Source organism: Salmo salar, chromosome ssa05 (assembly GCF_905237065.1).
Source record: "Salmo salar chromosome ssa05, Ssal_v3.1, whole genome shotgun sequence".
In the NCBI taxonomy this organism is placed as follows: domain Eukaryota; kingdom Metazoa; phylum Chordata; class Actinopteri; order Salmoniformes; family Salmonidae; genus Salmo; species Salmo salar.
In genome coordinates this window covers 34,785,035-34,798,013 of record NC_059446.1, presented here as the reverse complement: position 1 = coordinate 34,798,013, position 12,979 = coordinate 34,785,035, and the positions used below count along the sequence as shown (strand labels likewise).

Genomic DNA, 12,979 nt, shown 5'->3' with positions numbered 1-12,979 from the left:
GTTCATGCCCCAAGGAGCACGAGTTCGGGAGTCGACGGGGCAGCCAAGATGGTCACTTTCTCTGCCAACCAGTAACCGTGGTCAACTCCTCCCTACCCGAGCTGCAACAGTCAGCCACAACAGCTCAGCCAGAACATGGCCTTGCAGCAAGTAATCTGTCCATACAGCCCCAGGAAGTGCTACAGATGACTTGAGTCCGATGGGAATAATGAATTAGCTGCACTACTGCGGGGGCGGCTGTTCATGAATTCATCAACGTGAATACACTAGATGGCCAAGATTGCCTCCTGGTCAGTTGACCCATCAGGTGACCTGTTACTCGACCCTATAAAGATGGCTGCCAAGCACACCATACAGTCTTTGGTTTGGCAGCCATCAGAGGACTCTCATCCAGGATACGTTCATGACCAAGTGAGTGTATTACCTGTGCCTTTTGACATGTTACGCTATTGTTTACTCTGGAAGTTCACAGCATGTCATCTTTTATGCTTTCGCCTTTATGCTAATTATGTTCCATTGATGTTTGTGAACACTAATACTTGTCTCGGTCTATTGCAGAAACCATCATTTTACCAGTCCTTATTCATGCATTTGCCATCTGTGCTGGAACGGTTTTTGGTGCTACAATAAATGGTCAAATGTTCATTGGAGTCTTGTCTGAATTGGCGGTTAGCATCCACCCACAACTAGTCTTTAGTCTCAGTACACTTCAACTCTACTCTAGTGTGGTCTTAAAAGCTACTTCAGCAGTGTATTTCTTTAATATGTTCCAGATCTGAACTAATTACATGGTGTGAGTACAACCTAACTACACTGAACAGAAATATAAACGCAACATGTAAAGTGTTGGTCCCATGTTTCATGAGCTGAAATAAAAGATCCCAGAAATGTTCCATACGCACAAAAGGTTTATTTCTCTCAAATTCTGTGCACAAATTTGTTTACATCCATGTTAGTGAGCATTTCTCCTTTGCCAAGATAATCCATCCACCTGACAGGTGTGACATATCAAGAAACGGATTAAACAGCATGATCATTACACAGGTGCACCTTGTGCTGGGGACAATAAAGGCCACTCTAAAATGTGCAGTTTTGTCACACAACCCAATGCCACAGATATCTCAAGCTTTGAGTGAGTGTGCAATTGGCAAGCTGACTGCAGGAATGTCCACCAGAGCTGTTGCCAGAGAATTTAGTGTAGATTTTTCTACCATAAGCCGCCTACAACATCGTTTTAGAGTATTTGGCAGAACTTCTAACCGGCCTCATAACCTCAGACCACGTGTAACCACGCCAGCCCAGGACCTCCACATCTGGCTTCTTCAACTGCGGGATCGTCTGAGATCAGCCGCCTGGACAGCTGATAAAACTGAGGAGTAATTCTGTCTGTAATAAAGCCCTTAAGTGGGGAAAAACAAATTCTGATTGGCTGGGCCTGGCTCCCCAGTGGGTTGGCCTATGCCCTCCCAGGCCCACCCATGGCTGCGCCCCTGCCCAGTCATGTGAAAACTGTAGATTAGGGCCTAATTTATTTATTTCAATTGACTGATTTCTTTACATGAACTGTAACTCAGTAAAATCATTGAAATTGTTGCATGTTGCGTTTATATTTTTTGTTCAGTATATAAATCTACTAATCTGTTCATGTAAATCCCTGTGTACTGTTTTCCTTAATGACACGGTAGGGGAGAGAACTCTGTTCTGTGTTAGAGAAGAGTGCTGTGTAATTACCGTATGCATGGTGACTAACGGAGCATGGGGGATAGCTCCATTAGCTGTCATTAACTCTCACTGACAGCGAGTCCCAAATGGTACCCAATTCCATATATATATATTTATATATATTAGTGCACTACTTTTGACCAGGACCTATGGGGAATAGTGTGCCCATTATGTAGGGAATAGGGTGCCATTTGGGACAGAGGCCTGATAGTGAGATGCGTGGCCATGCTGTGACTGTAGCATCAGTGGCAAAACACGGTGGCTATAGGGATGTGTCACAGAGGATGGCCAGGGGTCTAACGTAGTATTGGCCAAATGGTGGGTCAAGAACCAATGTAAACTGCCCCCTTCCCTCTACAAGCTAGTAACATACACACTTGGTGACACACACGCACGTCTACACCTACCACGTTTTTTATAAACTCATACACACACACGCGCGGACACACACTCACCCTGCAGGATCCTGATGCTCCAGTAGACTTTGAGGCAGTGCTCCTCTCTGCGTGCGCCGCGCTGACACTTGCAGGCCAACAGAGGGAGGTAGTGCAGGCTGCTCAGGGCCTCCAGGCACTCTATGCTGGCCTTGTTCCCCAGCGGCGCCACCGCCTCCTCGGATGCACAGTACTCCAGGGTCATGTACAGCTCCTTACACCGGGGGTCTTCCTTACACCCCCGCTCTGCCTCCACACAGTCTACAAAGCCAAGGGGGAGGGGCGACAAGGAGGGGACCACACCTACAGAAAAGGGGGCGGAGGAGACAGGGGTGGGGGAGAATGGTCAGCCATCGTATTGGGATGAGTAGTTGTTCCAATCATTTCCAAAGGGTTCACTCAATATGGTGGACAGGGGGAACCCACCACGGAATGTTGCTTTAAAAGGGCATGTCCATTCTAGTATCTCTTATGACTTCCATACAAGTACATTCACTCTGTGAACCCATTGATTTGTATTTGGGCTGAATGCACTGATGTTAAATATGAAAAGCCAATACTGGATGTGTGAGTCTTTCTCTACAGTATCTCATTTCCATGGACGTGAAGGCATTGTCATTGAGTGAATCAAAATCCAGAGTTTACAGTGTGAGGTTTCATATTTGGGAAATACCTCCTATTTTACCCCAGAAATGTTCTACGTGATATTTTCGGCTGCTTTCGACTGTTATTTGTAAACCAATACAAAATTCTCCCTTGGTAAAATTCAATGGTTTACCCACAAACCTACAGACACACTAACGTTTTCCGATTACAGTCTTTTAAAAACTCACCGGAGAGAGAGAGAAAGCGAGACAGAGACAAACACCATTTGGCGACACACACCAATCAGAACCTTGCTGGCTAGGACACACTCACAGTATGAGCCGCAATCAGCATGTGCTGAAAAACACGCGCACACAACCTGAGAGGAACCCTTTTATGTCTGACTCCTGCTGTGAGGGGGACTGTGGGCACGGAGTCTATCATTATTACAAAAACACAATACCACACATCCACAGGAGGGGGTACAGCAATCTGTCTGTGACACACACACACACACACACACACACACACACACACACACACACACACACACACACACACACACCCCCCGCCACACACTATATCAGGGTTTCCCAAACTCGGTCCTGGGGCCCCACCTGGGTACACATTCTGTTTTTTAGCCCTAGCACTACACAGCGGATTGAAAATAATCAAAGCTTGATAATGAGTTGGTTGTTCGAATCAGCTGGGTTTGGGAAACCCTGCACCAGATGGCTGAAGTGGTAGAGCAAAAAGAGCTTCATATTCAACAGAGCAGCATATTTAAATCGAATATGTTGAGTTTCAGGAAATAGACTACCCGAAACTCTAGGTACAACGTAGATCAATGGGAGAACGCAAATTGAATAAATGAAGTACAGTGGGGCATAAGTACGCTTAAAGGGGCAATCAGCAGTTGCTACATCTATTTCTCGACTTTATAAATGAAAGATATGTACCCATTGATTCTTGAAGAATATAACTTATAAAGGCTTCATAAGCTTAGCTCAGCTGTCGTACCCCGATCAGAACCCAAAATAGAAGCTTGTTTTACTCCAATGTCTGTAAACAAAGAAAATGTAAACAAATACGATATAGCCTCAAAACATGGTTAAAACTATAATTTTCATATCATGGATGGTCAATCCTTGCATCCATAGCTCTGTCTATGAATTTGAGAGTGATTACATTTATCCAGCCCCATCCCTCAGCATTTCACCAAACCAGGGGTTGGGAAGCCGCTTTGTTATTGTTTCTACTGCAGATTGTCGCTTTAAACACTAGAGCACCAACTACAGGTAGAGGAAGAAGACAAATTACCCATGTCACATAAAAACCAGGAAACTCAGACTTTCCTCCTGAACTAGTCACACGTTGCCATACACATACCAGGTGAATCACTCACAATCACATGACGTCACATTGACCTTATCACCTTTTGAAAGAAGTTGAGGGGACCAGTATGAATGTGGTTTGTAAGACATTATAAATGGTAAAACCCCATTTTAACAGCAAGCTATAAAGCATTACACCTATAGGGTTTAAGTGTTACCGTTTTATATGTAACTGATCCTGGGCCAGTTCTGATGTGTTGTTCATTAATGGTTAGGGATAGGTCATGGATTGGGAGAGCTGGCTCGAGATCAGTGGTTATGGATGCAGTGCAGTGGAGCGCGATCCCACAGTTCATATGAGGGAGCAGTGAGGTATGATGTCATGCAGTCCCCGTGTGTACAGCAGAATGAGCAAATTAAAGAGTTTCAGTGAAGACACACACACACACACACACACACACACACATAAACAGGGTGAATCTCCCAGCCAAGGAGGCAAAAGCCCAACACACCATCTGTTACTCCTGTGTTAGAGTTCCAAATCATAGTTATCAACAAAAACACACATACGACCCCAAGCTACCCCATGGACGCACACAACCCCTAGACGGTCACACACACACACACACACACACACACACACACACACACACACACACACACACACACACACACACACACACACACACACACACACACACACACACACACACACACACACACACACACACACACCTTCTTGGCTTTCCCTGTCCCCATATGCACACACAATCCGTATTCCAAACAAATCCTATGTGCTATCAATCCTATCAACAAATCAAAGTTAATTGGTCACGTACACAGTTTAGCAGATGTTAAAGCGGGTGCAGCGAAATGCTTGTGTTGCCAGCTCCTAAAACAAGTACACCAAAAAAAAAATTGAAACAAGAAATCAGGAATGTCAGAATGAATCCAGTTAACAACACAAATAACACTATCAGTAATCCAAATGCAATCTACAGTACCAGTCAAAAGTTTGGACACAACTACTCTTACAAGGGTTTTTCTTGATTTATTTTTTTACTATTTTCTACATTGTAGAATAATAGTGAAGACATCAACACTATGAAATTACACATGTGGAATCATGTATTAACCAAAAATGTGTTAAACAAGGTGACCCCTTCGATTCAGACAACCAGCCTCAAGCCTCAGTGCAATGTCTGAAACCACCAAGAGACTCTGAGCTCAGCACGGAAGCTGACCCCCTCAACCCAAGGGAAGAAGACGAGCTTCAATCTCAACAATTGAGAACCTCTGCCCCAGGTTCCCTTAAGGCAGCAGCAGACTAACTAAAGTCTAGGGCAGCTCTCTCTGCAAGTCAAGTACAAGCCTATTCAAGCAGCTCCAACTAGTCATCCCCAGGAGATATAACTGCAGACCAGCTTTGAATGCTACCACAACCCTTGAGTTCAGTATACAGGTCAGCAGCTCAGCTAGTTTGCCCTCAGCTCTTTCCAGGTCTAGATCAACTGGCCAGTACCTTTCAGACCTTAACTGCTCTGGACTCGGCTCAGGCAATCTACCCTCTGCTAATACCTGACCTGTATCCAGCTCTACCTACCCAACCATGGCCCCCAGAAAAGGAGCCAACAGGCATTTACTCCAGCCATCAAAGATCTTCTCATGGGGCGGCCGGAGCCGTTCATGCCCCAAGGAGCACGAGTTCGGGAGTCGACGGGGCAACCAAGATGGTCACTTTCTCTGCCAACCAGTAACCGTGGTCAACTCCTGCCTACCCGAGCTGCAACAGTCAGCCACAACAGCTCAGCCAGAACATGGCCTTGCAGCAAGTAATCTGTCCATACAGCCCCAGGAAGTGCTACAGATGACTTGAGTCCGATGGGAATAATGAATTAGCTGCACTACTGCGGGGGCGGCTGTTCATGAATTCATCAACGTGAATACACTAGATGGCCATGATTGCCTCCTGGTCAGTTGACCCATCAGGTGACCTGTCACCCGACCCTATAAAGATGGCTGCCAAGCACACCATACAGTCTTTGGTTTGGCAGCCATCAGAGGACTCTCATCCAGGATACATTTTCTACATTGTAGAATAATAGTGAAGACATCAACACTATGAAATTGCACATGTGGAATCATGTAGTAACCAAAAATGTGTTAAACAAATATTTGAGATTCTTCAAAGTAGCCACCCTTTACCTTGATGACAGCTTTGCACACTCTTGGCATTCTCTCAACCAGCTTCAACTGGAATGCTTTTCCAACAGTCTTGAAGGAGTTCCCACATATGCTGAGCACTTGTTGGCTGCTTTTCCTTCACTCTGCAGTCCAGATCAGGTAATTGTGGAGGCCACGCCATCTGATGCAGCACTACATCACTCTCCTTCTTGGTCAAATAGCCCTTACACTCGTGTGTCTTGGCCCAAACAAGTCTCTTCTTACTATTGGTGTTCTTCAGTAGTGGTTTCTTTGCAGCAATTCGACAATGAAAGCCTGATTCACACAGTCTCCTCTGAACAGTTGATGTTGCGATGTGACTGTTACTTGAACTCTGTGAAGCATTTATTTGGGCTGAAATTTCTGAGGCTGGTAACTCTAAATTATCCTCTGCAGCAGAGGTAACTCTGGGTTTCCTTTCCTGTGGCGGTCATCATGAGAGCCAGTTTCATCATAGCGCTTGATGGTTTTTAGACTGCACACAAAGTTCTTGACATTTTCTGGATTTACTGACCTTCATGTCTTAAAGTAATAATGGACTGTCATTTCTCCTTGCTGTTCTTGACATAATATGGCCTTGGTCTTTTACAAAATAGGACTATCTTCTGTATACCACCCCTACCTTGTCACAACACAACGTATTGGCTCAAACGCATTAAGAAGGAAAGAAATTCCACAAATTAACTTTTAACAAGGCACACCTGTTAATTGAAATGCATTCCAGGTGACTACCTCATGAAGCTGGTTAAGAGAATGCCAAGAGTGTGCAAAGCTGTCATCAAGGTAAAGGGTGGCTACTTTGAAGAATCTGAAATATTTGTTTAACACTTTTTTGTTTACTACATGATTCCACATGTGTATTTTCATAGTTTTGATGTCTTCACTATTATTCTACAATATATAAAATTGTAAAAAATCTAGAAAAACCACAGAGTAATTGTGTCCAAACTTTTGACTGGTACTGTATGTGTATATACACCAAAAATATATAGTAAGAATGATACACTACATGGCCAAAAGTATGTGGACACCTGCTTGTCGAACATCTCATTCCAAAATCATGGGCATTAATGTTGGGCGTTTAGGCCTGGCTCGCAATCGACGTTCCAATTCATCCCAAAGGTGTTGAATGGGGTTGAGGTCAAACCACTGTGCAGGCCAGTCAAGTTCTTCCACACCAATCTCGACAAATAATTTATGTATGCACCTCGCTTTGTGCATGGCGGCATTGTCATGCTGAAACAGAAAACGGCCTTCCCCAAACTGTTACCACAAAGTTGGATGCACAAAATCGTCTAGAATGTCATTGTATACTGTAGCGTTATGATTTCCCTTCACTGGAACTAAGGGGCCTAGCCCAAATCATGAAAAACATCCCCGGACCATTATTTCTCCTCCACCAAACTTTACAGTTGGCACTATGCACTGGGGCAGGTAGCGTTCTCCTGGCATCCACAAAACCCAGATTCGTCCGTCGGACTGCCAGATGGTGAAGCGGGATTCATCACTCCACAGAATGCGTTTCCAGTGTGCTCCAGAGTCCAATCGCGGCACGCTTGGCATTGTGCATAGTGATCTTAGGCTTGTGTGCGGCTGCTCGGCCATGGAAACCCATTTCATGAAGCTCCCAACTAACAGTTCTTGTGCTGATGTTGCTTCCTGAGGCAGTTTCGAATTTGGCAATAAGTGTTGCAACCGAGGACAGACAAATTTTACTTACAGTTGACCAGGGAAGCTCTAGTACGGTTGAATTTGACTTGTTAGAAAGTTGGCATCCTATGACGGTGCCACGTTGAAAGTCACTGAGCTTTTCGGTAAGGCCATTCTACTGCCAATGTTTGTCTATGGAGATTGCATGGCTGTGTGCTCGATTTTATACACATGTCAGCAACGGTGTGGCTGAAATACCCAAATCCATTCATTTGAAGGGGTGTCCAAATACTTTTGTGTATATAGTGTATGTTCATGTTGGTGTCACTGAACAATAATTTGAAAATAGCCTACTGTAGTTGCTAGTAGAATAACATTACAATTCAAATGTTATGTGAAAAATAGTTTGTCATTTTGGAACTAAACCGCCCTTGCACTGCCCTGCCTTTCATAGTTGTTTCGGTGCACTCTAAAAATGAGGGGTTCAATAAGGGTTCTTCTAAGATCCTCAAAGTTCTTTGAAGAACCTTAGGGTCTTGGCACTGAAAAATGCCCTCAAAAGATTCTTCCAAGATCCCCATATGAGGTGGGGTTCATCAAGGAACCTCCTTAGTTGGTTGGGGTTCTTGTAGAAACCTAACTGCTCAACTGAAACATTTGGATTTGAATTTGAAAGGACAGCAGGTGCAGGCACTTAACCCAAAAATGTAAAGACATCCTACATTTAAGGTAAGGGTTTGTCCCTTGTATGATATACATTGATATTGTTTTATGATGATACCATCTATCTTTTCATATTTGTTCAAGTCTTTCTAAAATGGAAAATGGACACAATTCAATGGATATCAATCAAAAAGAGGTAAGAATATATAGCTGTATTGGGTGCAGATGACTGAACTGCTCACTTTTGTGTCTGCAGGTACACAGAGGAGGAGGCATACAAAGGTATGTCAACTGGTATTGGTATGTTATGCAGATCCTCCTCCCTTATCTCATTAATGAATATCCCATAGGCCTCTACATTATGGACAAGGTATGTGTATGAAAACCATTAACGGTCTTTTTTTATTCACATTTACCACAAATATTGTGTTATTGTTATGGTGTTATTATTAATAATAATAATAGGGGGGGGGGGGGGGTAGTTTAAAAATAAACGGCAAAAGTTTCTTCGAAAGGTTCTTTGAGGATTCATTAAAATGGGTTATTTGAATAACCCTTTTAAAAGGGTTCTACGAAGAACTTACAGGGGTTCCCCCAGTTTCAATTTGCAGAACCCCTAAAGGACACTCCAGGAAACGTATTTTTAGAGTGTATGCTTTGTAAGGAATCTATTCCCATCATCTGCTCTGTAGGCAAAGTATTCCCATAGTTCGCTTCTGGAGCCAGTTTTGTCAATAAACTGCGGGCGTGGAAGTATGTTTTCGTTAGAAGAAGCCATGCTGTCGGCATTTTCTCTCTCTTGCTTGCTTCTCAAAAGTGTTTTGCGCTGTGTCAGCCTGGCTAATTTACTACTGCCCCCTTGAGAAGAGTCTGACAAATTACTAGACAGACTCGTCATCTCAATCCGTAGGCTATGACATGAGACACATTTGACAGAAGTAGGTTAACCTAAAGTAACAGAAATTCTAGTACCGAACCGTTTTTCATGTTATAGTATCGAAAGAGTTGCCTAGCCAACGGCTGTTTCTGTATAGGCCTACCGTGCAACTTGAAGCGGGCAGAGAATATGTTACATTTTTCAAAGTATCCGCAATGTAGGCTGGTTTTTCCTCCATAATCCGTGATTGTCTGAAGTCCCTGCCGCATGCGTCTCGTGTCTGAGCATTTGAATTGCGACTCCTCTTTGTCCCTGTCTTTTAGCCTATTTGATTTACTTACTTGTCGTACCTGGTCAAATCTTTACATTGATGTATACCTTTTCATTTCTCATGCATGTTATTTTCTTTCCCTTAACGTCATCTTTTTCTATGAGGAAATTATAAAGGAGTTACAGCTAGCTGTTTATCGGTTTATCTGCCGTTGACCTTTTCCAAAGCCCTCTTGTTCAACCCCAGCCTCCCGCTGTGCAGTAAAATCACCTCTGATGGAGACATCTGTCACCTGTGTGTGTGTGACCCGCTGGGCTGTCAAAACATAATGCGCACCCCGCCGTGCGGCGCCCGGTCCCAGTGTCTGCCTCTGCGGCTACTCAAACACACCTGGACTCACATCTGGCGGCCATACGCACCTGTGCGCCGATAAGACGTCAACCACGATTCCGCTGTTTGCACACAGGCGTCGGTTGAGTGAGCTTCCTCATTGAACAACAACTTTACAATTTATTCTGATGTGCGGTTGGAGGTGAGCTGAATTTTATATTAAGATTTTTTTTTTTTTTTAAGAAAGAGACCTGCAAGCCAGAAATGTATTTGCGTAAATCAAACCACGCTCACTCGGGTGAGGGAGAAACAGACAACTCACAGATGATATACAATGCGACCCCTGGGCCTGTCGCTTACACCAGCACACCAAACACACAATCATTAACACCGCTAATAAATAAAACTGTCAATCGCGGGGGAATTATTTGTGTAGCCTATGCATCGGGCGTCACCAACTCACAGAATATCAATTTCAGAATATCAAAAATGAGTGGTTTTAGCGATCATCAGCCTTTGTCCCAACACTGGAAATAATTTCTTAAATACTTTCATTAATCCAAAGTTTAAATTCAAGTGGTTTCGAAGTGGTTCCTACAGTCTCTCCTTTCACTAAATATTGATGTTGCCATAAAATGTTTATTAAGAGCAGTGTATGTAGCCTAGAAGATCAAGGAATAGGTTTAATACATTTATTCATTGCAGAGCATATTAGAAGCCATGCCTGCATCCAAAGCTCACTGAAAACGCGCATTTTAACCATAATGTAAAATGTTGTTATGGTGTTATGAGGGAAATTAGCCTTATTACGAATTTAAATCATCAAATACTTAAATTAGATGAGTAAATGTGTCATGATTGCCTATAAAACCCAGGTGCTAAAAAACTAATTTTAAGGTCAGAGTAGACTAGCATGAAGCCTGAATGACTGACGACAAAAATGTATGTAACAGCATGGATACCTTCTTTCATTTTACCTCGTATGAAGATGTTGAGCAGTATTCCGAGGAGCAACATCTCCGTTATGAGTCGGGCCGAGCACAGGGACACGGGAAGGGAGATTGAATTGGACGTTGTGCGTTTGGTCCGCCACCGCTCTATTTGTCCGCACACAGACCCGCGTCACTCCGCTCAACGTTACATCCAACGGGAGTCAGGCTCCACCGTTCTGGGAACAAGTTGCAGGTATATAGTCCTGTATAACGATTAATTCCTTAGATTGCACTGGCCGAGAACCCAGCTCAGATAGATTAACTGTCACCACCGCCAAAGTGTAGCGCGTGCCCTGTAGACTGAATACAATGAACCAAGACTCCAAAACTATTTACAGCTGTGAAACATCAGGTTACTCTGCATCCAAAGATAGATGTTCTCGAATTTTGACACTGGCTCTCGCCATTTCTCTCTCTACAGTGGCACGATAGGAGCCGGTCAACATGCTGCCTGAGACCGTGAAGATGACAGATCCCTCCTCCTCGCGCTCGTCAGTTCACTGTGCGACAGTGTGTTAAATTACTTTCACAGACACAGATGCGTCCTGAAGAAGAAGTGCTCAGACAGGTCGACGGGGGCATATAGTTAGTGGTGTAGTGCATCTGTAGTAACCTGGACATATTCGAGTTTGCCCATAATTTCAAACTAAATAGGATTTCATGGTCGTTTGTATTTCATGTGTCAAGCCAATCAATCTCAGCCAATCTATTTACATCCACGTAAATATTGTCCTTTCGACTAATGGATTTATTGTCAAGCCAAACCATCCCCTTTTATTGCCTGACAAACTATTTTATTCTACGTATTCTATTGATGTCATGCAGTGTCATTCTATTATACAGTCTATTCTATTTTTCATGTTCTATTTGTATTTTGTTCTATTCAGGGGGTGAGCTGTGTAATGTGTAAGTAGAGAAGAGGCTCAGGGAGGTTTATGGCTGGGCAGCCATAAATAATCATGACAGAAGCGATGAGTGGAGGATCATGAGTCTTTAAATTATTCACACAATTTCATAATTGGCAAACTCACTGCCTGGACACCTGTGTGAGTTTACGATCTAAAATCAGCATATTCTAATGAGGCCAACCTGTCAGGGTCTCACTGATTAGTAAAGACAATGGAACAAGAGAACCATGGGGATGCTTAGGAAAAACATTATCACTGGTTTCTTGTACAACAACGATCAGAATATTCAACTTCAATCTTTAAAACCAAGAGAGAGAGAGAGAGAAACAAAACTTGGATGACTTCTACAGTTGCTGGTATTTGCAACCAGTATTCCCAGTATGTTATTTTAACCTCAATCGCAAATTACAAAAAGCAATCATCAGTGGGCCATTTTAATGATGACACACACAGACTCCCACACATAATGGCCTTGTCCCAACACACAAATGATATGCCTCTGTGTTGCCACTCCAGAGGTCATATAGCCCAACAGCCTGCTGGGGGACCAATCCATTCAGCTAATTGGGGAGGAGCTCCTGGACAACATGTGACAACACAGTCACCCTTAACAGCGTTGGCAGAAAGCAGATGTTTCTGGTTTTCAGGGATACAATATTTTCAAGCTAACTTCCGTTTCCCCGGAAAACAGGAGTGGGGACTTACGCTCAGGCATCTTTCTACTCTATGTTATGTTTACATTTACATTTAAGTCATTTAGCAGACGCTCTTATCCAGAGCGACTAACAAATTGGTGCATTCACCTTATGATATCCAGTGGAACAACCACTTTACAATAGTGCATCTAAATCTTTTAAGGGGGGGGGTTAGAAGGATTACTTTATCCTATCCTAGGTATTCCTTAAAGAGGTGGGGTTTCAGGTGTCTCCGGAAGGTGGTGATTGACTCCGCAGTCCTGGCGTCGTGAGGGAGCTTGTTCCACCATTGGGG

General features: G+C 43.6%; 1 protein-coding gene across 4 annotated transcripts in view; it reads right to left on the bottom strand.

Moving 5' to 3' along the window:
* Positions 1-11,795, bottom strand: part of LOC106604699 (GDNF family receptor alpha-4) — a 37,831-nt gene extending 26,036 nt beyond the window's left edge. Inside the window, exons 1-2 of one of the 4 annotated variants that reach the window (XM_045718107.1) lie at positions 11,052-11,795; positions 2,178-2,459 (exon numbers count right to left, since the gene is read on the bottom strand). In XM_045718107.1, the coding sequence (XP_045574063.1) occupies positions 2,178-2,459; positions 11,052-11,106 (337 nt within the window). In that variant the 5' untranslated portion in view covers positions 11,107-11,795. Of the gene's footprint in view, positions 1-2,177; positions 2,460-4,914; positions 5,202-11,051 lie in introns of those variants that run through there. The other 3 variants (XM_014199619.2, XM_045718109.1, XM_045718110.1) reach the window with 3 other exon arrangements.
* Between the last annotated feature and the right edge of the window lie 1,184 nt (positions 11,796-12,979).